The sequence below is a fragment of the Spinacia oleracea genome, chromosome 2 (assembly GCF_020520425.1).
Source record: "Spinacia oleracea cultivar Varoflay chromosome 2, BTI_SOV_V1, whole genome shotgun sequence".
In the NCBI taxonomy this organism is placed as follows: domain Eukaryota; kingdom Viridiplantae; phylum Streptophyta; class Magnoliopsida; order Caryophyllales; family Amaranthaceae; genus Spinacia; species Spinacia oleracea.
Window position 1 is genome coordinate 101,309,377 of NC_079488.1, and position 26,760 is coordinate 101,336,136.

At 33.9% G+C, this 26,760-nt stretch overlaps 3 protein-coding genes across 3 annotated transcripts; 2 read left to right on the forward strand and 1 right to left on the reverse strand.

The window, feature by feature from the left end:
• The first annotated feature begins 2,829 nt into the window (after positions 1–2,829).
• LOC110803123 (UDP-glucuronate 4-epimerase 3-like) lies at positions 2,830–5,069 on the forward strand. Its single transcript, XM_022008599.2, has one exon. It carries the CDS (start codon positions 3,309–3,311, stop codon positions 4,662–4,664), a length of 1,356 nt encoding a protein of 451 aa, XP_021864291.1. The 5' UTR covers positions 2,830–3,308; the 3' UTR covers positions 4,665–5,069.
• A 3,313-nt stretch (positions 5,070–8,382) lies between these two features.
• On the reverse strand, positions 8,383–11,552 carry LOC110803152 (uncharacterized). The gene is made up of 2 exons (XM_022008634.2): positions 11,210–11,552; positions 8,383–8,814 (listed from the first exon to the last, which is right to left on the reverse strand). Exons 1-2 carry the CDS (start codon positions 11,431–11,433, stop codon positions 8,607–8,609), a joined length of 432 nt encoding a protein of 143 aa, XP_021864326.1. The 5' UTR covers positions 11,434–11,552; the 3' UTR covers positions 8,383–8,606.
• Positions 11,553–16,906: 5,354 nt separating this feature from the next.
• On the forward strand, positions 16,907–20,249 carry LOC110803136 (40S ribosomal protein S18). The gene is made up of 4 exons (XM_022008617.2): positions 16,907–17,064; positions 17,199–17,359; positions 19,619–19,807; positions 19,905–20,249. The coding sequence occupies exons 1-4, from the start codon at positions 17,062–17,064 to the stop codon at positions 20,008–20,010; spliced, it is 459 nt and encodes a 152-aa protein (XP_021864309.1). The 5' UTR covers positions 16,907–17,061; the 3' UTR covers positions 20,011–20,249.
• The last annotated feature ends 6,511 nt before the right edge of the window (positions 20,250–26,760 follow it).

Consider the following 26,760-nt stretch of genomic DNA (forward strand, 5'->3'; position numbering starts at 1 on the left):
TAGTTTGGACATGGTCCTCATCGACGTAGAGGTATATATTTCGTCTAATATTTACTTTATAATTTTAAAATAAACTTCTTAAATTAACTTATCATTTAATTGCAGGGTGATTATGTGCATGCCTCATTTAAAGAAAATTTTGTCCAATACTTTCGTCCAAAATTAATTGAGGGAAAAATCTACACAATCAGATATTTTTCGGTCCAACCTAATAAGGAACAATATCGTATTGTCGGCGACAACAAGATAATGATACAATTTTTTCAAAATACCGTTGTTAGAGCCGTTGGGAATATAAATAAGATCCCAATGCATCGATTTGATTGTGTATAGTTACAACACTTGATATTGGTTTCGGCCAATGAAAAATAAGATTTGTAATTTAATTTTTAATTAAAAAAATTGTTGAATTATTAGAGCGCCACATAGGATATCTATTGTTTCGGCCATTGAAAAATAAGATTTAGGTGCCACATATCTTTGACTACTAATATAACTCTACGTTAGAATTACAATGCCAATAGGCCCAATATCCTTTCTTAATATTTGATACGTAGTATAATTACAATCTCATAAAAGGAGAATTTTGCGTCAACCGAATAGGATATGATATTAGATGCACATAACATATAGTATTACTACGTAAGCTCACATGATATTCTAAATATCTAAATTTATCATCTCATTATTTCCATGATAAAATTAGAATACAACATACATATAAATCATAAAAGTTCTAATCAAATTATAATTTCAAGTTACACAATGCACCATAACTCTTCAAGATAGAAATTGAAAATTATAATCAAACCATAATTCCAAGTTAAGATATGAATTGACAGTTCTAATCAAATTCAAATTTATAATTGATTAAGTCCTATTAATTGATGGTATTGTTCAACTCATAACCCATCGGCAATTACATCTCTCATTTCTAATTTTTCATAACTATACACAATCACATCTTTGACTTTAATTTTGGTGAACCTATGTATTCACCAAAACGCGTTATTAAAAATAGTTATTAAAAATAAACAAAATAAAACAAAATCCGTGAATCGCACGGGCTTCAAAACTAGTTATGTACTATGGTGCATCAAAGAAAACTTTTGCTAACATGTTAAACTTGTTCTAGTACGTTTATTGGCTTTGATGATGTTTTGAAATGAGTTTGTGAAAATTTCAAAGTAATCTTAAAATGTTTCACAAACTGTGACATAAATTGTTTTTTATAAACATGATATTTCGTATAATTTAATTAAACCGTCTTTATTATGGGAATTTTTACCCCTAGGTTACCATTAATACTTACTAGCATTAGGTGCACACGGTGTGCAGACATTTCAAAAAATACAATTCAATATGTTTCAATACTTTATACTTGTATAACTATTTACAATTTAAATATGGGCACTAAGTAAGAGTGTTTTTAATGTTTTATGTGAAAATCAAATCGCTCAAAAATTAATTTGTACTTCACAACAATAAAGTACAATAGAGATTAAATTGCACAAACCTTAGAAAAAGAATTCTTCTTGTTTTTTCATGTTTTTTCTTGTTTTGGTTTCTTTTTTGTTGATTTGTTCCCAATTTATTATTGGGTTGTTCCTAATTTATTTGGGTTTTTCCTGGAGTTTTCTAGGTTATTGATTCTCATTCATGGATGAGAATTTTTTTAGGGTTTCAATAATTGGGAAGGAGATTTGGATTAATACAGGTTTAGGGTTTACAATCAACTCGTCGATCAGAACAATTCGTGCGCAAATTGCGAAGGGCTCTACTTGGAAAGATGTGAAATCGTCGAAAATCACTGCTCGCGTCAAGCTAGAAGCGATGGAGTATGTATTTTCTTTGAATCTATGGTATGCAGATCTTTTTTATCATTGTAGATATCGTATGCCTTATTATTAATGAATATAGTTCTTTCCCATAAAAAAAATTTAAATTGCACAAACCTTAGAAAAACAATTCATAATTAGCGCAAAATCTAATCCCCTCCCGCCAACAACAAATCTCAAAGATCCAAAATCATACACTTTGACTCTTAATTAATTGCTTAAAAATAGATCATTAGAAATCCTAAATTTTAGATATAATGACTAATCAAATTATTACTTTTTTTTTTGATAGGATCTAATCAAATTATTACTTCCCTATACTACTGTTTTTTTTTTCCTTTTTTTAATCCCACTTCATAAACAAAATAACAAGCATAAATTTTAACTTCCTGCGGTAAATTTAGTAAACACCATAAGCATTACTAATTACTACTCCCTCCGTTTCAAAATGTTTGTTACGTTTGGAATTTGGGACATTTATTAACGTAAATTAAGATTTCTTTTTAAAAAAAAAAATTAAATGTTCTAGATTCAATCATAAATCTAATTTCATCTTTCCAAATTCTGACATTTATTACTCTCTTTGAATATAGTGCAAATCTGCTTTCATCTTTTATTCAAAAAAAATACCTAACCAATAAGATTGTTTTATTATCAAAATGAACCAATAATTAAAAATCACACAGATTGCTAACTTGTCAAATTGTGAATGACATTTATTGAGTTGAAAAGTTGGACCAATTAGAAATAAAAGTTGGCTCAGAAAATAATAATAGTAACAAGTTTATAAATAGAGAGATTATTTATGTAACAAACGTTTTGAAACACTATTAAAGGAATACGTAACAAACATTTTGAAACGGAGAGAGTACAGTACAATCACCAAAACACATTTTTACCACTGTCAATATTTTTTTTACTGTCCTTTGACTCTTTTGGATTTATGGATCTCCCCCCTATTTAGTTGCATCCAATTGATTAATTCTTTTTAATCCCTCATTTTTCAAAAACAATAAAAAATACATCCCGTTCTTTCTCTCTCCTCCATAATCAAAAAATCAAATCTCTCCCACCCTTTGCCTCTCTGAAACTCCACCCTCAAAAAGGCCTCTTCTCTCTCCACCACCACCACCAACATCATCAACTATCATCTCTCCAAGAAACCTCAAGATTCCATTTCCATCTCTCTTATCTTCAACTCAGTTTTAGAGAGAGAAAGTCACCAAAAATACAAAACAAACCCTCCATTGTTGAACAAATATATTCTCCATTGAATCCAAAAAAACCCATCAGAAATTCCACATTTTGAGCAAAACCCAGATTCCAAACCTCAATTTCAAGCAAAACCCACAATTTTATTTGTTGGACAATTTTCTGGGATAAATAGTTGCAGGTGGGAAGAAAAAGGGGAGAAATTAATTTTGTTTCTTTAAATTTTTGTTGTTGTTTTGGGGGGTGTTTGGGTGTTGAATGAAGGAAATGCCTCATTTAGACAACACCCCATCAACACCAGGAAAGTTCAAGATGGAAAAACCAGCCTACATTCATCATCACCATCGTCTAAGATGGCATTCAACTCCTCTTGCTAAACTCACTTTTTGGTCCTGCATTTTTCTTGGCCTTATTTTCATGTTCTTCCTCAGATCATCACCTTCTTCTTCTTCATCTTCTACGACATTTTCTTCATCTACAGCAGGAATCTCCGACACTACGCGCCGCTCCCTCCGAACATTCTCCTGGGGTGGTCCGTTGTGGGAGAAACGGGTTCGGAACTCGGCCCGAGTTCGAGCTCCCAATGGTTTTTCTGTCCTGGTCACTGGTGCTTCCGGCTTTGTTGGCACCCATGTCTCAGCCGCCTTAAAGCGACGAGGGGACGGTGTTCTGGGGTTTGATAATTTCAATGATTACTATGATCCTTCATTGAAAAGAGCCAGACAGGCACTTCTTGAGAGAAGTGGTGTTTTCATTGTAGAGGGTGACATTAATGATGAAGCACTTTTGAAGAAATTGTTTGAGGTGGTGGCATTTACACATGTGATGCATTTGGCAGCACAAGCTGGGGTTAGGTATGCAATGCAAAACCCTGGTTCTTATGTTCATAGTAATATTGCTGGCTTTGTTAATTTGCTAGAAATTTGTAAATCTGCAAACCCACAACCTGCAATTGTTTGGGCATCATCTAGTTCTGTTTATGGATTGAATACAAAAGTACCCTTTTCTGAAAAAGATAGGACAGATCAACCTGCTAGTTTGTATGCTGCAACTAAGAAAGCTGGGGAAGAAATTGCTCATACTTATAATCATATCTATGGACTTTCACTTACTGGGTTAAGATTCTTTACTGTTTATGGCCCTTGGGGTAGACCAGATATGGCTTATTTTTTCTTTACTAAGGATATATTGAAGGGGAAATCCATACCCATCTTTGAGGCGGCGAATCATGGGACTGTTGCTAGGGATTTCACCTACATTGATGATATTGTAAAAGGGTGTTTAGGAGCATTGGATACTGCTGAGAAGAGTACTGGTAGTGGGGGTAAGAAGAGGGGTCCTGCTCAATTGAGAGTGTTCAATTTGGGGAATACCTCACCTGTTCCTGTTTCTGATCTAGTTTCTATATTAGAGAGGCTGTTGAAGGTGAAGGCAAAAAGGATGATGATGAAATTGCCTAGGAATGGAGATGTTCAATACACACATGCTAACATTAGCTATGCTCAGAGGGAGCTTGGGTATAAGCCTACCACGGATCTGCAAACCGGGTTGAAGAAGTTCGTTAGATGGTACCTCAATTACTATAAACCCGGAGGGAAGAAGAGTGATGTGTGAATTTCTGTGATGCTTAAATTATTCAAATGTTCCACACTTCCACGGTAGGATTATGCTAAATTCTTGTTCATTGATTCTTAGTATGATTGTTTTTTCGAGGTTTGTCTACTCATTGCTGCCCAATTATATCCAATTTGTGCAATCTTAATGGTGCCTTATAATGAGAGAATACTTGCTTACGCCCTTGGTGGAGGAAGTTTTGGGTTTACAGAACATCTTTAGGGCATTATAAGCTGTACAAGAACCATCCTTTTTGCTTTTCCCATTTTTACTCTCTTTCAAGAGAATGTAATTCGTTGTAGTTTCAGCAAATGTAGAATTCATCATTAATAGAACTTATGCCAATTCTTGGACACATAGTGTTGCGATGCAATTTCAATAAAACAAGAACTTGGTGCCTTTTCATATGTGTTCTTCATTTGCTTACTTCTCATTCAAGAGTGATGTGTGAATTTCTGTGATGCTTAAAACAAGAACAAGAACTGTTGTTTTAGGTTGTGCATTTGTCAGAATTGTCACATAGTCTCTTGTTAGGGAAGGTCCATTGTAGTTGGCTTAGCTTTCATTGTTGTTGGTCTTCAATAGAAGGCGACTCAGGACCTGTAATAAAGGTACTTTTCCAGTCTGCTGGGTAAGAAAACGTTTGTATTACCACTTTTAGCAATAAGTCTCCTGTATTTCTCTTCTACATCAAGTATGATCCTAAATCTATGGAGATTTCAGAAAGAATCTAAGGAGCTCTTTGCCAGTGGAATTGACTCTGACTCTGACAATTCCAGACACGAGGTAATTCCGGTGCAGGTGCATACATTATGGAATTCAAGCTATGGGGGTTTGTTTACTCCAATTACTTACGGCGATGTTTTGGGAAATGTGGATCTAAACTTGGGTTTTGTTGTTCTGATTTTGTGGAGATGCTGCTATCCTATTCTTTAATAAGGAAATGGGTGATCTGATGCCAGATCCAATACCGTAAAGTGTGGTTACAGGCTTGCAGCACATGTACTCTCTGCTTTCATGTTTTATGGTATTAATCTCAACATTTTCTTTTTGGTTTCAAGTATTTTTTTACGGCCGTTTGGTTGGCATGAAATTACGTCGATGTTACAACTTCCCGGAAAGTAGAAAAGTTGGGTTGTTTGGTTGACTGAAACACCGGCATTTCTTGGCCTGGAAGCGATAGTTTAATTTTCCGCTTTCATTTGCTTTCACAAGCTTGAGCAAATCTGCAGATTGTTTGAATGTGTATATTCTTCTTTTGGACGTAATGTCTATGTTATAATGATGATGATGGTTAGATTGTAGTCCGTATAAGGGAAGCCAGAAAAGAAAGGACTTTCTGAGTTCTGATGGACTCAATCCAACAAACACAATGTGATGTTCTTCCTTGATTAAGCAAGTTTTAGTTCCACCTTTTCTTCCTGTGTTTCTTTCTTCTTCTAAAAATAGATAAAATCCCATTTGGATTGCGAAATCTTAAATGCATTCCCAAGCTTTAATGGTGTTGTGTGAATTCATTCAAAGTATATTTGTATTCGACAAATGCCATGTTTGGTAAACGGCTTTTTTAGAGTCTTTCTTGTTTGGATTATGGCATTTTCATGTTACCATTCCAATAGCTAGTCTAATTGAATTATTTGAACACATTTAACAAATCTAACATCTTGTATGTAGGACTACAAAATAGTCCGTACAACACCAAATAGTAATTTCATTTGAATCAGAAAGGGGACCCTAGTTTTTTTAATGCGGAAATAGGAAATATATTACCAACTGAGGATTAAACCTCAAAGTTTAGGGTCATACATAGAAGCCAACAAGGGAAGGGTACCATCACAAAAACCAATATTGGTACCATTCTCAAATTAAGACCAGGCTTACAAAAGTTAAAATATAAACAAACCAAAAAAAGGATGTTAGTTCCATTGACGTTCTTCTTTATATACTGCAACCCGAGACTAACCAAGCTAGACAGTCGAAGCTTCCTCAGTAACCATCTCCATCTCGTAGTCATGAACTAAAGAAGTGGGAGGTTGAAAGTGGTATATCTTCATTGATTTCATCTTTCTCCCAATCTCCGCAAGACCATGAGCAATCTTATTAGCATCTCTCTTCACGTGGAGAATAATAACCACCCAGTTTCTCTGCAAAAGAGAGGTAATGTCCGTGATGATCGAAGAGAGATGATGGTCTTTGTAGCTGTGAGGATGATTCAGCATGAAAGGGGACCCTAGTTAAAGACTACAGCAGTAATTTGTTTTTTTGGGTCTAAAACACTCAAAGCTGGCAAATGTTTTTTTTTTTTTTTTTTTTTTTTTTTTGGTGCGAATGAGCCACAAGGGCAATATAAATTACAAATGGGGGCGGGGGGATTCGAACCTGAGACCTATTGTACACAGGCCCTCAGTCTTAACCACTAGACCAAGACATCATTGGTAAAGCTGGCAAATGTGAATATGTGGGTGTGAATGGTGTGATAGTTTTGAGTGTGGGGGGAAAACAATTGAATGCACTGCTAAATCCACTAAATGTTAAATGTATATGTGTTTGTTGTCTTGGGTTTGCTTTCATGGAAATTGACAAGGACATAAATTGATACATACTCCTTTCTCACTGTTCCTGTGATTTGCTTTCCTTTCTAAAAGGGTGCCTTACTCATAAAAGTTTCATGATCAAATTCATGACCTTTCATTTCTCTTTGTTTTTGTTGGTCCGGACAAGCCACAAGCTAGGACTGGGCGAGGGGATTTCGAACTTGTGATCTATTGTATACACACTCTCAATCTTTGTTACCTACGTCAAGACCTTTTCTTTGTATTGTTATTCTTTGTCTCTTCTTCATCTTTTGGCAAAATAATATGCCCTCAAGTCAATCATTTTTTTGAGACCACATAATGTTGTGCACGTTAGGCATATGTCTAAAGTGTCTTGTCAAAAACTAAAGGGAAGGATTTAGCCATTTTAAAGGACCACATCTTCATAAAGAACTTCCTGGTGTTGCCTTTTGTATTTGTACCTTGTTTAAGTCATTTTATGACATAAATTGTTCCATAAATCCCAGGAGAGGAGATTCACCATGTATATATAACATGAGAGTGACTTACCCTGTCCATGCCGACCTGACCAAGATGTAGCAGGAATATTAAACATACTCCTTAGTCCTTACAATACTTAATGCATCTGTCTCCGTTCAAATGCACAACTAGTCAACTACTACCTCCGTTCCTGAAAGTTCTTTACAATTACTATTTGCACGGACTTAGTTATTTGATCTCCAATTATTGGATGACCGGATTTCCAGAGAGAATCCCGTTCCCCCAAGTGTAGATGGATCCAAAAAGGAGAGAAAGAGAGAGATAAAGTATGAAAAATAAGGAATGGTTTGGATAAACAAGAAAATGACAGGAGCCACATTACTTGCTGAAGCAGTTAGGAATAGCACAAAAGACTTTTGTAGTTAGTTGCACTGAATTCATTCCAAGTGAAGAGCACAAAGATTAATGGCTAATTACCATCTCCTTCTAGTATTGGCCAACTGGTTCATTGGCTTATTCAACGAATGGTCCCACCATAATTGTCCACACATAACTTCATAGGATAATCCAAAGAACCTCCCCTCATCTGACAGTAAAATAAATATGCAACAGATAAATCACATGCTTTCCTATTTTCTCTTCTTGGATTGATTACTCATGATTCAGCTCCATAAAAATCACCATTTTCAAGTCTGTATTTTCATTGATGATATGATCAAGAAGTCAGTTTTACCCACATAAACCACAAGACAAGGATTAGTCAAATAGTCAAGCTGCCAATTAGTGCCCCTTGATCGAGTATCCAGCAAGCTCACAAGATGAATACAGGGTCAGTAACTCAGTACATATCAGCAAAAATAAGATATGAATATCGATCATATCATTTAGGAATGTCGTGAAGATATATTTACTTTTTCAAGTGATAATGTTTGGTCACAGCTTCAAGAACTTCCCAAGTGATCTTCATTCCATTAGGGAACACGACCAAGTCACCACCTCCAATTTCAAAAGAGCCCTCCTGTCCGTCAACTGAAACCTTCACTTTACCCTCCAGCAAGTACATTGTCTCCTCCGCTTCAAAAGTCCATGGAATTTTCATTGGTTGACCGCTCCATCTATTCACATTTTGTACCGAATTAAGGCAATTTCCTCATGCAAATCAGCTTGATGAAAACAATCCAAGACAATATGATAGATAGAATATGCAGATTTCACTAGGAACTCCTAGTTGATCTCTGAGATTAGAGTAAAAAAGGCCGAATCTCCAGTACTTGTATTCCAAAACTACCCCACATAAATCCAAAATGTCAAAAAATTGCCCCAAGATTGGACTAAACAGTCCGAGTCTTGAGTGTGTTTTGTCACATGCTAACAAATATGTTCTTGATTCTTATAATGGTAGTGACTTCCTAGTTCATTTGCAGCTTCACAAGTACTTTGTATATGTGAGATTAGACAAGTTAATATGCCATGCAAAGACGTTATGCGTGGGCCTGTAAGGTATAGTCTTTTTGCGTAACTAAGCAAACTTATCTTTGCGAATTCTGATTCTGATGCATTTCTATTTTCTACCAAGTACCAGAGTGTCCCCTAAGATTTCAGCGTTTTCTAGCATACTTTATACTTATCACAGAAAACAGAAATCATGCACAGCAGTAACAAGACAACAACTATAACAAGTTAACAACTTCCCATAGTAGATCCTTCATTGGCTAGGAGGACTAAATGTATCATGTATCATGTATGGGTCAAAGCATCAGGAAATTTTGGCATCAGGAGAAAATGTGTACATCAGCTTGACATTTTTGGACGTTTTTTTAGGGAATTTCTCCTTGAAAGCAGATTGATGAACACACAGCCCTCGACATGTCTTGGGAACAAAAGGAAATTAAAAGAAAAAATGAAGGCACGCTGTACAGGAGTATCTATTACAGTGTTTGTTCAAATATTATATTAAGAGCCATTGCCAATCAGAAGCAACACATGCCACTCTTACAGTCTTACTCTTCTATCACGTAATATCTGTATGTCCTGGACTCCTGGTCATATTCTGGTCTAGCTGTTCTATCGGCCTAAAAAAATAACCTTGCACGAGGAAAGAACGGATAGAGGAAAGCATTACAGGGTATTCAAGCCTCGACCAACAGCTACACTCAGCTATATTCTAAGACGTATCTGTTCATTTAAAATTTGATTGAAACCTAATCTCTAGTTACTAGGAGCTTTTAAGCAACTGTAAGATGTGCAACCAAGAATGCTTAAAAATTCTCATAAAATAATCAATGTGCGGGGAAGAAGCCCAACACAAGCAAGCTCTGGTATAAACATTCCAGAAGCCACTGAACCCTCGGTTTCATCAACGTGACTCATAAAGGACGACTCGTAAGAGTAATCCTTCTAGGGCTCTAGCCTTTCAGAAACTCCCCATGAAACTATTTCAAATCTCAATACTCGCAAATAATCCAAATGCACAAGTTGAAATCAATCTTAATACAAAGATACAGAATAAAAGACGAAGTCTATCTTTTTAATACAAAAAACAGGCAAGTTTAGTCATGACTCGTGAGAGTGGACAAAGCGACCCTCTATTAGATGGATTTACCATTCCATATTTCTACGTAACACCCTCCTCGCGACCCTGCCCCCTTAATAAAAGAGAGGAGAGAGCGGGCAGAACTCCCCATCCAGCTCCCTGAACCTAACTAATCATAGCCTATAAATGTATAATTCGTGGTTCCTTAATGCGAATACATCTGAAGTACCAGGCTAGCCACTATCAACTTACACAGAAGATTAACAACTATGGTGGTGACCTTTTTATCAGTAGCTCCTAACATCAATGTTAGATATACAAAGAGTAGCCCGTTATAGATTCGTGTACACATAAGCTATAATGTCCCCATCTAACCTTTGAGAAGTGGCCAAAAATGCACAATCTCCAGACACAGTCATCCAATTATCCTTCAAGCAATGAGATAATCAGAGTAGCAAGCCCACTAAAAAGCTCAGTGCCAACTTCAAGCTTAGCAGCTAAGATTACACTGTCTTTGATAGTATAAGCTTGCAACTGATCACATACTCAGACATTTCTATCCAACAATGTAGTACCCATTACTTACTATCCTTATCAAATATGACTATCTCAAGTCCGACCGTTACGAGTACATACTTTAGTACGGAGTATGCAATGAACAGACCCTTCAAATAGAGTTTAATCTTCCCTATAAACATTGGAGCTACTAATTCACCCCTTTTCCACATTTCCACCCCCATTCATCCCATAGTTAACACAATCATATCAATTCACAAAAATTACCCAACAAAACAAATACAATTTCCAATTAATCACAAATTAAGCCCTACAAAATTGAATCTAACAAGGGCATTCACCAACTTTCATCATAAATACAAATATGCAATACATCAAAGATTAATCTAGGTTATATCAGCAAAACAAACAAATGCAGGACATTAAATAAAGAAAAATAAAAGAAGGAAATTGAAAATTACTTGGACCAAGTGTTGACTTGCAGCTCATCAAGCTTGGACTGAGGAGGGTTATTCAGAATCTTGACTCCAAATTTTTCAACAATAGAAACCCCATTTTCTGCTTCCATGGTAGTGATGTTTTCCTTGGAAAAATAATGAGGTGGGTTGATGAAAAATAAGGCTATGAGGAGAGAGAAAAGTATGAGCACAGGAGATGAAAGTAACAAGGGTTTTGAAATCTCCATTGAATTTCCAGTTATAGCATGCAGTTTTGCAAAGCAGGAGTTTTCTGGTCTGCTAGATGATGAAGAATACAGTACTCCAGAAGGACCAGAATATTGTTTGCTGTATAAATTTCATGCGATGATTTCGGGCCTTGCTGTGTTGGTTGGCCTGCCCAGATGGACTTCGGAGTCAACATCCTTTGTCCCAAATTCATGTCTAGTCTCGTCTAGTACAAAATGTCTTGCGCGTACAAGGTGTACAATAAATTTATTGTACACCAAGATAACTTTTATCCATTTTTTTAAACTTTAACCTAGTTTTGATTAACTTTTATATTAGTACAAAAAAAGTTGATAGAAATGGTTAAATGATTAATTTTATATATTATTAGTGGTTTTGAAGAAATAAGTTTTACTGAAATGAAAAAAATTATCACTAAAAAATTGATAACTTTTACATATAAAAGCTTAACTTTTAAACATTTTGAGCTAACTTTTACTCCGGTGTACAATATTTATTGTACATCCTTTGTAAATAAGAATTTGTGCGTCCAGTGTCTCAATTCAACAAATTTGGATTAATTCCAATTGATATTATTCATGTGTTGACTTATGTCTACCATCTTAATATACTTTGTCATTTGTAGAGTGATTAGGTTCTACTCGTATTTTTTATTTATGTTGAAAGACGAGGTTTAATTTTTATGTTGAAAGACGAGGTTTATTTACTTATCGGAAATTTAAAAATGATTTTTTCATAAATCTATCTCAATTCAAAAGTTTGCTTTTGATGATAAATCATCTTCTCTCTATCTTAATTCTTAACCAACAAATCACCAATTTCAACACAACAAATTAAATAAATCCAAATTTGTTAAGTTGAGACATTAGATGAGACGTTTGGCATAAAGGATTTTGACTTTGGACGTCATAATTAGTATCGCTATATTTTCACAGGGACTGATAGATAGGGTTGTTAAATTGGGTCATTTGAACATTGCTATAATTAGGATATGTTCGGATAACTTTGAATTCGGATGAAGTTGTATCATACATTATTTCGGGTTCGATTTCAATTCGGTTAATTTATGTTCAAGTGAATTTAAGGTTCGGTTTTAAAACGGTTTTGTACATGTTTGATTTAGTTTTGGTCGAGTTTGGTTTGGTTATTAGTCGGATTTGGTTACAATTTTGACCGATTTACTAGGTGGGGGTCATGTTCAGATCAGATAAGCCTCCAATTTGGGTCATGTTTTGATTGGTGATTCTCGAGTTCGGGTCAAGTTTAAAAGGGACGTTCCTCGAATTCTAGTCAATTACGGATTAAGTTTGTGATTCGATTTTATATCGAGTTAGGCTTGTAATTATTGTGTTATTTTGATCAGGGAATTCTGGAGTTTGCAATCAAAATTCTATCACTTTTCTCTGTATTATTTAAGAAATAATGACAAATAAATATTTTTCAAAATTGTATTACTTTTTCTCCAAATAATATAATGTACAAAGAGCGTTCAAATAATCACTTTTCATATTTCTAATTGGATTTATATAAGTAATAGTCTAATCTGATTCACTTAAGTCATATTAATAACGAGTAAATTGAATCGGGTTTGGGTTAAATCGAGTTTATTTTTATCTCCAATAGCTTTCAATTACTAGGTTAACTCGAGTCGGGTAACTTTAGGATATCGGATATAATCGGGTCGGATTGACAACAATTTGGTTGAATGCGGATTTGGTTTGATTAAATCGGATATCGGGTTATATTGGGTTGGGTTGATTGCAGTGGTGGTCAGGTAGCAACAATTATCGAATTTCTATCGGGTTGGATGCGAATTCAGTTTGATTAAAGGTTATCGGATGCAAATCGGGTCACATGTCTCTTCAGGTTGCTAGCGATACAAATTCGGATCTTGAATTCACGGTTAAATCGGATCGGTTCAAGTCGTTTTGAGATCCATAGTTTTTCATGTATATTCGGTTCAGATGTCAGTTGGTTTCGATCGGCTTGTCAGGTTGGGCCACTTTTTTTACAGCCCTACTGATGGAGTGCCAACCTCAAACCCGATCAGATTAAAAAAAAAAACCTTGTTTGAACTTGACATGAGAAACTTATCCAACCTTAATTGACCTCAAATGTACGAAAAAGTGACATGGGTTAGAATTGATCTCACTTGTATGGAAACTAAATGACTTGAAATGAACTCTACTAGACCGAACTCAGATATAGTTGAATGGATTTTTTTTCATAACTAGTTAATTTAATAGACTCGAACTGAGAATCTCCTTACCCAAATATTAATTATACTCAGAATAAATCTGACTCGACCTGGAAATCTAAATTGAAATAGACATGATGTGAATGAAAGCGAATCAAACGACATATTTGTCACCTCTAATCAAAACTAACATAGTTATTGGGAAATGAAAAACTAATACCTCGCCCTTTTAGATTAGTTGTTCACTTTAATTTCAAGTGAAACATATTAACAAGCTTTATGTCATTTTGTACATTTTCAATTTCAATTTCAATACACCATTCACATTGCTCAAACCCTATAAAAAATAAGATGAATGCTTCTTTGTATTAAAGATCATGACTTCTGAACTTTGTATTGTTTTTTTTGGGAACCCCTTGTGTTATGTGTAAGATGACATAAGTTCCTAGAAAATTTTACACTTTTGATGATAAACCCCACTAAGCCAAGTGTCGAGCATAATATCGAAGGAAAGTCCGACCACATATAAATATGACTGATTTTTATAATAAAATCAATTGGTGATAGGATCAATGAGGCCAGTTGAGTACAACGTTGTAAGAGATTTTGACCACATATAAGTGTGACAGAGTTATATCTTATAAGTTATAACTTATTGTTGATAGGTGGAGTAGCCCACCAATCTTTTACGTTAGTCAACCTTCTTTTATTTCTTCCATGTGGGATAATTAGTCCCAACTTAAACGTGGATCAGTTTTCTCAACATTCGATGACTATTTTGCTATATATTAATTGTAAAAGTTGCGATATTTTGTTGTTATTTTATATTCGAACAACCCAAAAAATAAAGTCATTAGTCCAATTGCTCTTACCGCTATAAAATATCTAAGGCTACATGCAAATCCTTGTAAAAGGTTTATAGTATGCTGTATCAAATTTGTCAGAAACTATCTTACAATTTTGGTTCTTTTACGAAAAAATTACCTTTGAAAAAAATTATATTGTAAGACACTATCTTTTCACGAATGATGAACGCTGAATTTGAGTTTCGGATTAACTTTATCATGTGTATCTCACGTGTCATTTAATTATTCATTTCCTATGGGATGCATACACCTAGTAAATTCAACCCCAAAATGTTTAATCAATGCTCAATTAGAATCTAACCGAAGGTAGTATCTTAAAACTTAAAACTTTTATAAGCTAGTTACTTACAAATTTTGTTTTATAAGGTACTTTTTTCACAAAAATTCAAATTTATAAGGTAGTTTTGACAAATTTACCTTTTTGTTTTAAACACCTTAATTAAATTTTATTTTATTTACCATCTTTAAATTTTAAAAGTTAAACTTTTAACACATAATAACGGATTATGTCCAATAAAATATTAGTTGGGCCTACCTATTCTTTACACTCTTTTTTCCCTAGGATTTTCCTTCTCCTTCTCCTCCTACCTCCATTCTCTATCCTCTTCTAGAGTTCTACCTCCAAATAATTGGAAAAACTTATGACAATTTATAAACTTCATACAATAATTTACTTAAGTGTAAATTTTGTGCTACATTAAGCTAAAAAAAGAAATTCCTCCGTTCTTGAATGTTAGTCCTCTTTTGGTATTGAGTTGTTCTTTATGTTAGTCTCTTTTAAAATATTTCTTTGTTTGTCCAACATTTACCACCATTATACCCTTATAAATGCCCCACCTGTTTATTCACAAATAAACTTTTATCCTCATTAACCCCTTACTTATTTTTCTCTCTTACCCACATGGGTTATATTCCATTGAGATTCATATGACAAGTGTACTTATGGATTGTCTTAGATTCCAAAATGGACTAACATTCAAGAACGGAGGAAGTACTCCAATTTGACTTTTGAAAATTTATAACATATGCATGGAGTAATTTTGTGTGTTGATGAAATTTTTATTTTAATCCTTCTTTGCATTTATTTTTATTTGACTTGGTCTTCAATTTCAAAATATTAATTTTTATAAAAAATAATATTATTTACAAATAAGGAATAGCGATAAAGTTAATTAAAAACCCGAATAGCGGTTTATGATTAGCTGGGTAACCATATCAAAATTGTGGTTAACCATTCAAATGATTGTTTAACCGTGCTTATGATTCATGAAAATGTCAATCGGAAATTGCGGTTACATAACCGTAGCATAACTTAGGAATGATTAACAACCCAAGAACCCTTTTAGTTTTTTTTGACATAGGCTTAATTTTACATAAATTAAAAGATTTACACACTAAATAGAGTGCGGAGTACTAGGGTTTTTATAGACCATTACACATATACTACAAAACAAACTAAATAAATAAGCAGTTCTTATCCGTTGGACCCTCCATTATTGACTTGACTTTGTTTAAGGACGATTAAATTGTTGGGGGAGGTAAACAATTGAAGATGACCTTAAGAACTTGTACTCCCTCCGTATTTATTTAAGAGATACACTTGATCGGACACGCGTGTTAAGAAAAAGAATTGAATGAAATAAAGTAATAAAAGAAGTGGGGTTGAGTAGATATTTTAATAAGAAAAACAAGTGGGGACCATGTCATTTTAGGGAGTGGGGGTGGGGTGTAGATAAATTATTTAATTATATAGTGGGGTTGATAAGTTACTAAAAATAGCAAGTGTATCTCTTAAATAAATACGGCCAGAAAAGGCAAGTGTATCCCTTAAATAAATACAGAGGGAGTAACACTTAGAAACACAAGGAAAGAAGCAGTAGTAATGACTAGGGGTGAAAGTTCAGTATTCGGTTTGGATTAAGGCCCAAACTGAACTAATTCGTTTTTCATTTTTTCAAACCGAATCCAAACCAAATAAAGTTTTAATCAAAACCAAACCAAACCAAACCGGAATTTAAATTTTCAGTCCAATCCAAACCATAAAACGGAATTTTCACGGGCCTTTCATTTGGGCCTATATTATACGGTATACCTGTTTTTAACCAATTTGAGGGCCTTTGTTATACTCTTATGTCTGTTTAAGGCATTAAAATTAGGCCTAAATTATTGTACCTGCTTATTCAATTTTAGTTCGTTTTCAAACTTTTCAGTCCAATCCAAACCACAAAACCAACTTTTTTTTTTCAAAATCTCAGTCAAAATCAAATCGAATAGAAAAAAACCCAAACCGAATTTCTTATTCGATCTGATCGGTTCGGTTCGATTGGTTTTTTTTTTTTTTTTTTTTTGCTACCAAACTTTCACCCCTAATAACGACATGAGCCCAAAAAATAAACGAAAGAAAGATAAGCATCTAAAACGGCGTCGTATATATTAGGGCTTTTACATCATAAAGCCAAAAAAACCTAAATTCTCACTCCTCCATTGTTGTGCGCCTGCCTCCACTACCCAGAGTTTGAGAGAGAGCAGCCGCTTCGGTGCATCACCCATCTGCAAAAAAAAAGATGGTTCGATCTCACTCTCTTTTTGTCTATTCTCTTACTTCAAAAATCATGATATATTCTCTTAGTTTTTCCTGCTAATTTATCTGATAATGCATTGATTAATTAGGGTTTTAATTTGTTGTTTAAATTATGAACAGTCTTTGGTGGCGAATGAAGATTTCCAGCATATTTTGCGTTTGTTGAACACCAACGTTGATGGGAAGCAGAAGATCATGTTTGCCATGACTTCAATCAAGGGTATTGGTCGTCGTTACGCCAATATTTGCTGCAAGAAGGCCGACATTGACATGAACAAAAGGTAAAAATTTCTATTAATTATTATTTTTAGTACGTTTTTCATCAATTTATTTATTTTTGCGATTTTTCTTTGTTACTCCGTAGAATATACAATACAGAACATTAAATTTGTGGCCTTTTTCTTATTGAATGAATTAGCAATAGATAATACTGGAGAAATTTCAAAACAATCCTCTCGATTGGCATATCAAGTGGCATTCAAAAATATACAATCTACAAATTGTGATACAATATATTTGATATTTTCAAAAAATAAAAGAATATAATTTTAATATAAAAAGAGATTGTATATTTATTATGTAGATTGCATATTTTGGCAATTTATTTATGAAAATACCTGTTTATATGTTTCACTCTCCAATCGTGGAGATTAACTGGGCGGAGCTCATAATCCTGTTTGTTAATTTTTGTAAAATATTTCAGAATTTTGGAAATTTGTCGAAATTGTCATCATTTTGTTTAGAATGTGGATCATGAGCTTCTTGTTAGGTTCTATATAGTTTGATTTCTGAGTAGGATTTCAGCTTCATAATTTTTTATACTTGGAAATTAGTATTCTATGTGGCAAGTATATTGGTATGATTACTGCTAATTAGTAGAATCCATTGTTTGTTTAGTTGGCTACAAGTCCTTGTTGGTTTTGAAATTGTGCATTGCCAGCCTAGTTTATAATAATCTTGTAGAGAAGCTTATTCGGGTTTTGAAACCTTTGACACCAAACATTTTCCCAATTTGGTCATTGTCTTGTTTCGAACATTTCATTTTGGAAGTGTTGTCTTGTTTCGAACATCTCATTTTGGAAGTGTTTTTCCATTGTATATTGTAGTTGTATTTTTTATCCTATTCTGTTGCAGCTATCCCGTTCTGTTATGCATTTGATTCTGGTTTTATCTGCTGTCAAAGTACTTGAGCATACTTTCAGGACACCCGGAAATAACAAATTGAGGGTTTTATAATTAGTAAGAACCTGTTTATTTTACACTGCCAAGGATCTTTGTTACTAACTGGTGTTGATTCTTCTTTCTACATGGAGTCTGATCTCAATGTGAAAATGCAACAGTTTGTAGATTTGTTTCCTTTATATACCCTCATTGTATCATCAAACTTTTTCTTATTTTCTGTTAGTTTTGCATCTTTTTATCATTATTCGTTTACTCTATTTCATCTGTGTGTCCTTCATCCTTGGTAGGCAACAATATTTTTCCTCGGTTTAAGGTCACGGTGACTCGTGGCCTTCCGGCTTCCGCCCAATGTGGCAAATTTATACAACCTTCACTACAAATACAAATCAACATTGCTCTGATCAATAATTCTCTGCAACATTTCCTTTCCAGAAATTTCTCATCATTTTTAGTCTACATTCCTATTCCTGTTTGTTTCATGTGCATAGGTAATATAAGTTGACCCCTGCCCAAACCTTTTTCTTATTAGTCCTCTTCAAATCGTTGCCTATTGTATCAGGAGAATGGGCAGCAATGCAAGTCTAGGTTCTGTCTGTTAAGGCTTTACCTTGTAGTTTGGAGGAGTGGGTTTTGATTAGGGGGGGACTGTACTTGTGGCTTTTATTTTGTTGGGTGAGCTACGCATGTGTTTTTTGGTGCTGATCAACAGTATTGTGGTTTCCTTTTAGTAGAAAAGATTTAACTGACTACGGTCTTCAATTTTTCCTTGTAAAACCTCTCTTCTACTAGTATGGTATGTGTTGTGAGCATTCAACAAGATTTTTTTTAGTGGCAGATCAAGAGTATTAATGTAACTGATGCTGGTATTTGTTATACCTACTGCTTAAAGGGGGTTTGACTATTCTGCAATTCATAACATCAACTTAAAAAGACAGTAGAACAATGCAGATAACTTACTTTGACTATCATACCCCAATGTGCCATGCTTAGAAAATTTTGAGAGAAAATATATGAAGTCAGCAGACTTGACGAGGGTTCAAACTCCATAGTAGTTAGAAATAGTGGTTCCTGTCGATGAAAAATAAAACATGGTGTTCTTAAAACTAATTTAGACTCCTCAAGTCCCCAAAGTATGCTCATCTCTTCAGTATAATATCAGTGCATTTGATGGTTTTTGTTGATTCCCTTGAGGTGGATCTTTTAACTGGGCTTTACTTTTTTATATGCTTTTATTACAGTATTATTTTTACTATGCAGTTGGTTCAATGTCTTTCTGGTTTAGCACTTATTTTGTATGAATCCCTTGCATTGGTTTTTTTGTATAGAAGCTATCTCTAATTCGAAAATGTTGGTTGCAGGGCTGGTGAGCTCACAAATGCAGAGCTAGAAACATTGATGACAGTTGTAGCAAACCCTAGGCAATTCAAGGTCCCAGACTGGTTCCTTAACAGGCAGAAGGATTACAAGGATGGCAGATACAGTCAGGTTGTTTCTAACCAGCTTGACATGAAGCTCAGGGATGATCTTGAGCGTCTAAAGAAGATCAGGTGTGCTAATTATAAATATTTTTGTTGCTTTTTGCTGGGTTGATATTTAAATCCAATCTCATTTGCTTACATGATTTTTTGACTGTTTGTTTCACAGAAACCATCGTGGTCTTCGACATTACTGGGGTTTGAGAGTGCGTGGACAGCACACCAAGACTACTGGACGTAGGGGAAAGACTGTTGGTGTGTCGAAGAAGCGTTAAGGATTTCGTTATCACAAATTATGTCTGGTCTTTTCTTGGATTAAAGCCTCCTAGTATAAGAATGATACAAGTTCTATGCTTTTTGGCCAATTTCGGCAGTTTATGTTATTTTTGTAGATCATAGCTTCTGACTCTTGATGCTTTAATTTAGAGGAGGTATGGTTTAAGACATGCGGTTGTAGTGAGGAAAATATTTGATGGTTTTATGTTTTAATGATGAGATCAGACTTGTTTATTTACTTGTTTGGCTGCAACAGTTGAATTATCTGTTGCCTGGTAGTCCTGAACATTGTTAATTCTCAGTACATATCCTATTTGCTTACCTGATTGAATCTGTAGTTTAGGTGATGCTCATTCAATACCCTTGGAACTGTCGACTTCAATCCATGGTTTGTAGAGTTGAAGAATTTGAGCTCGAAACATGGAGCTCCCTCCATGAATGTTTGTCAAAATAATTGTTCCGCAAATATTACAACCAACCAAAAAGTATCATCTCTTATCCTGATAACTATGGTAGGGGAGCCTTTGGAATGATGTGAGATAATTATGCTTTTTTACCAATCTTTTTTTATTGATACTAGTAAAAGTTACGTGCGTTGTACGTGGTTGTTCTTTTTAAAAGGATAGGATAAGTGTATTTGTTTGCCTAGAGGATAGTTTGTATTTAGTAATACTGCTAAATTCACATCTATATTTAGCTTGATCCTTTTTCTACTAAAAGGTAAAAGGATCTATTGGAGCTATACAAAAACATACCCAGAAATAGGTTAGGCTTTGCATTTTGAATGAGTTAAAAATAATGCGGCAACTTTGTGTAAGACCGCGCCTTATCAAAAAAAAAAAAGCACTTTGATCGCTTAACTAATTGGTTTCATTGTTTAAGTTATATGACACCGTGTAAGAGCGCCTTATATAAAATTTGTAAGAATTATATTTGATGTCCTTTTCAATGTAAGTTTATCGCAATCTGACTCGAGGTTGTAGTTTTTGAATGTCGGGTAGTTTTTAAGGCTGTAATTTGCAAAAATAAAATTTTAAGCTAGTAACTCGCAAAGTGACAACTTTTCATAGTTATATTTGAAAAATTCCCCCCACTATTAAATACAATCCTAGCGATCCAAGTTATATCGATAGCATAGGACATCTATTGAAAAATTTAAGGTGTTATGAGCAATTCGATAATTTATCCTCTTTTTTGTGAGACTGAGAGTCGTCGTGTTCCTATTGTTGCATCTATCAACTTAGAAACTTTACTTAAAACGCTTAATTAATAAATTAATAGTTTTATAAAAAAACAAATTCGAGACTAATTTCAAACAAATAAACACAAAACAGTAAGGTTATAAGAGTCATACATCTCAACAAGGGGGCTGCAATAGGGGTTTTTTCCACTAGTGTCTCTTACAAAATAAAAGGTATATCGGCGCTAACTTATATCACTGCGCCATTTTTTTTGTCTCCATTGAAAGCTTGTTGGGCCAGTTGACTCGGTAAGTTTATAAAGAGATGTATGTTGGTTTTGAAGCAAAGTCAACGGAAAGAACTTGTCCATGCATTCAAGTGGAATAAAATTGCAAATCAAACAAGAAAGTCGGCGATGAATGTTTTACTGCTTCAGTTGATAGATTGCTCTGATGTTCACTGTACGTACTTAATCTTCTCTGGAGTTTCCCATTTAGAGTGACATACTGACATAGCTTAAAGAAGTTACTAATTTTTCAAAAATAAAATTGAAGCCCAACAAGCTTTCAATGGACGAAAAAAAGAACGTTAATCGTTCGACAAAATGGCGTCGTGATAGAAGTGAGAGAAAGGAAATAGAGTGAAATTGTAGGAAAAATAAGAAAAAACGATTTAATTTTTTGTTTTAAAAAGTCACGTACAAGTCACGTGTAGAGTCAAAATCGGAAAAAAGAGTCAACTACCAGAATCTGGCTAAAGGTGGTATCTCGCAAAAATATTTATAAATCGGGTTTCTTCTCGCAATTTTATTTTTAAAAGGTGGTTTCTCGCAAAATTTCTATTTTATAAGGTGGTTTCTGACAAATTTGCCTTCATTTATGTAGAGCACGTGTAAAAAGTGGGTTTAATAAAATTATTTAAAAATCCAAACAGATATTTGGTTTAGAAAATAGGCTAGTCTAACCAATATGGTTTTTGGATCGGATACCAAATCTAAAAATTTGGATATCGGGTAACGCTACAGATATCATTCAATTCTAAAAGCAACGAGTCTGATAAGGATTTGGTAAGATTTTTTTATCTTCTTTTTTTTTGTCGGAATCTTATACTCTTGAAATTGTTCTAACCTCCTTATAGTTCGAATAAAATAATAAGTTTATCTGATTTTCCCAACAACCCATGACAAAACACGATTATATTTTACATCATTGAAAAAACTCTTTTTATTAAGTTAGCGTGAAACAAAAAGAAAAGTAAGTACCATCCGTACATTGTACGGGAACTAATCTAGTGTGGCAATATGATTACTACCTCCATTCCTTTTTAAAGATGCATTTGATTTTGAGATCATCGGAAAAAAAATGTTTGAGATGTTCCTTAAATCAAGATGTAAAAATAAGATAGAAAATTGAATCTTAAATAAAGATAAATAAAAACGATAACAAGAAAGAGCATATTAAACATTATTTCATGAGACTAATAAAAAGTAAACAATTTTATTTAAAATGTTGTTCTTGTTAAACATCTACAAGTTAGCTTCTATTCAAATTTAGGGTTGCGACAGCGTCCGTGCAAAACCCGTTAGATGCACAAATTTGACCCGGACAACAATTGTCGTTGTGGAGAGTGCATGCTTCACCATAATGAGAGCATTTGAAACCATTAGAATCCATAGTTTGTAATACAACGTTTGAGGGTAAGGGGAATTGTCGGACAGCCAAGGTTGATTGAGGTTTTGTTACAACCACCAAAAAGGCTATCAACATAAGCAAAATAACCGCCTTCTTCATCTCCATTACTTCACTTGCTCGATCTTTCACTACAGATTATTATTATCTTTTATTTTGTGGCTTGGCCGAAGAGTTTATGTGTATTGAACTATCGGAGGAGAAGACCTAATTCAACCTTTTATAGGATGTATGTTATACTTAATCGATCACAAATTATTCTCTACTATAAATGACATATCATTTTTGATTTGTTTTAATGAAAGAATTGAAGGAAATATATCTATCAATTAATTATTGATTCTTTCTTTTAATGTATGATATATTCTTAAGTAATTGACATATATTTGATCGAGATCAAAGGCGGTGGAGAGGGGGTGTGAGCGGAGCAACCGTACAGGGCCCAAATAAAAAAAAGCCCCCTTGAAATTAAGTATCTAACTTTCTATAGCATTAAGTGTGAATGATAACAATAAATTAATTTGGCCCAATGGTAATATCTGACTAATCTATACCTAGTATTTAAAAAAGATAACCATAGATTATTGGAAGCCATGTGTCACCATAGATTATTGGAAGTCATGTGTCATCTCTCATTTCATTCATTAATTCATTATTAGTTTTTATTTTTTATTTTTATTGTTTCTATGTTTTACAACTTTAACTCCTCTTCCACTTCATCTTCCTTATTCAACATAAATTACCCATAGTCCAATATACACATTAATCTCTTCCACTTCACCCCCTTTAAATTAACATTCAATATTAACTCAACATATATTTTTTATATTTTTTCAACCTTCAAATTAGGGGTGACAATTTCATCAAAGTCCGACGGATATTCGAACAACCCGAACCGAATATATGGTTGAAACCCGATAAAACACTGATGTTAAATGGGTGGCGCGTGGATCGGGTGATAGGTCGGGTCGGATTCGGGTGGAGCTTCATCCAACCCGTCACCCGATCCATCATTTGATCCATCCATCCATCCGTTAAAATTATTAATTTTGTTTACTACAATTACTTAATTATTAATAGAATCATGTATGTATTACCTAATAATTTTTTATTATTAGTTTTCGGTTATTTTATAATGAAGATGTCAAAATTATAATTCATTGTCCACTATATTAACACATACATACTACTTTATATTGATTGATATTATAAATAAAGTTGACGATACTTTTAATTACTATCGTTAATCATCCAACCAACCCAATTCATCCGCCGATGCATGATTGATGAGTCGGATCTGGATGGAGGGTAAATGGAGTGACGGATGGGTTGAATCATAGATGAAAAGTTGACGGACGGAGGCGGATGAATCTCCACCCGATCCACCTCCGATCCATTGCCACCCCTACTTCAAATTACACCTCTATTTAATTCATATATTACCAAAAATCACAAGTCGTCACTAATTAAAACTTTAAAAGACAACTGAACAACCATTATACAACCGCCCGTTCTTTTTAACAAATAATGACATCCATTATTAGGCCTACACCTAGCACACAGGTGGTTTGGATCGAATTCGTATCGGGTTATTTTGGGTCACTTTCACTTTGGATCGGGTTTGGGTATGGGTCGGATCCTTTCGAGTTTCGAGTTTAATTCGGTTTTTTGATGGTCAGATAGGGTCAGGATTTCGGGTCATTATTGGTTCGTTTCATATTGGATCGGATCATATCAAATCCATTTTTTCGGATTAGATCGGATATTTTTAGGTTTCAAGTTTTGATTTAATTTAGTAATTTCGCTTTAAATTTGGGCATCATTCATAAAATTAAATTATTTTTAATATGATTATCATGTAACAATATTTCTTATAAAATAACTAAGGGATATATAAGCGTATACGGTTTGAGATTACTGACTTACTGTATTGAAATTTTAAACGACAAAGGTTACATTTTCACATTGTTACAAGTGATAATTTAGGAGACTCTAGTCTTACTTCTACTAATGTATGGTTGAGAAGACGGAACATGAAATATGGATAAATATAACAATATACATTAGTAATTAATAAAGATTATCATGATTTAGTAAAGTAACTCGTATGCGAGACCAAACTATCGGATTATTTCATAGAAAATATGTGGTTATCAATAATAATAATAATAATAATAATGATAATAATAATAATAATACTCCATAATAAATAAATAAATAAAAATTTAAAAAACTTGTGTTAATTATTTAGTTGGAACTATTGATAATTTTGAGTTCTTCATTTCGAATTGGTTTCGGATTTTCAATTCAGATCGGTTATGGGTTTATTCAAATGTTACAGTTATTTTCGGTTCGGGTTATTTCAATTTTGGATGAATATCGGTTCGGTTCATTCGGTTCAGGTCGATTTGGGTATCGGGTCATTTCGGGTTAAATCAATTTCAGATCGATTTTCGGTTTCAGTTCGGGTAAATTTGGGTTTCAGGTTAATTTTGGTTCGTCATTTAAGATCAAAATCGAATAACGGATGGGATCATTCGGATCGAGTTAGTTTTGCTAGGTGTAGGCCCATACTTTACGCTTCTCTCTCCTCTTTATTTTTGGTTCTTATTTTTTTTGTCTTTCCTCCTATTTTACTTTGTTCTTCTTATTTCGTTTTCTGACTATTAACGTGTTTTGATTAACTTTTATATTATAATTTTTTTATCGATAAACTTTTTAAAGAGTTACAAAACTATCTTTTATATATTTTTAGTGAGTTTGAAAGTTTTTTATAAATTTTTAAAAGAAAAAATTTATCACTAAAAAGTAAATAACTTTTACATTATACCGGAGTTCCTTTTAAATATTTTGATTTAACTTTTATTATGATGTACAATATTTATTATACACCTCCTTTATATAAGAATTTGTGCTCATAAAACACAAACACATGTCAAGGAATATTTAGCTAAATTCATCATGTTAAGAGTTTTGAGATATTGAGGCGTATGTACGTAGTAATTAATACTATATTATTATTATTATTATTATTATTATTATTATTATTATTATTATTATTATTATTATTATTATTATTATTATTATTATTAGTAGTAGTAGTAGTAGTAGTAGGAGGAGGAGGAGGAGGTAGATTTACATGCTTGAGAAGTTGAGATCAACCAACACATTGATCATTTAGGGCCAAAAAGTTAACACATGAGATATCATTTCCCTTGATTTTCATAGAAATCTCCTACAAAAAACAAGTTATGAGGGTAAAAGTGGAATGAAAAATTATGACAAAATATAGTTGGTTGTAGGGCTTTTTATTATAGAAGATACACGTATTGGTCATATAGTATCATTTTGATTACTCATTTCCTCAATTTTGTGGGATTTCGCAATCCTACAATCCGAGTTTACCGAGCTGACTCTGTTACCTTCACAAAATCACATATAATGAAAACCTTTTGTACGTAGAACAGAGTATTTTATTTTTTTTATTTTTTATTACAAGCGACTACCTGAAACCCTCCTTTTGGATGGATGAATTACAATGACTCTGGCTTAATAGTATATTCCATAGAGGGCAAAGAGTAACCAATTGCCTGTTGGTTCAGTGGTGATTGAGGCTGAACTTAGTAGGGAGAACTCGTGTTCGATCCCCCGCAACAACAATTGGGAGGGGACTGGAACCTATCCACCCAGAACTCGCCCCGAATCCGGATTAACCCTAAAGGTGAACCGGGTGCTAACACCAAAAAAAATAGAGGGCAAAGAGTACAGTGAAACCTAAACTCTAACCTCATACTACCCAGCTCCAGTTCCAAAAATACTTGGTTAGTAGTTTTCCAAAGATAGATGATTAGCCGAAAGATATGATGGCGCCCAATCATGC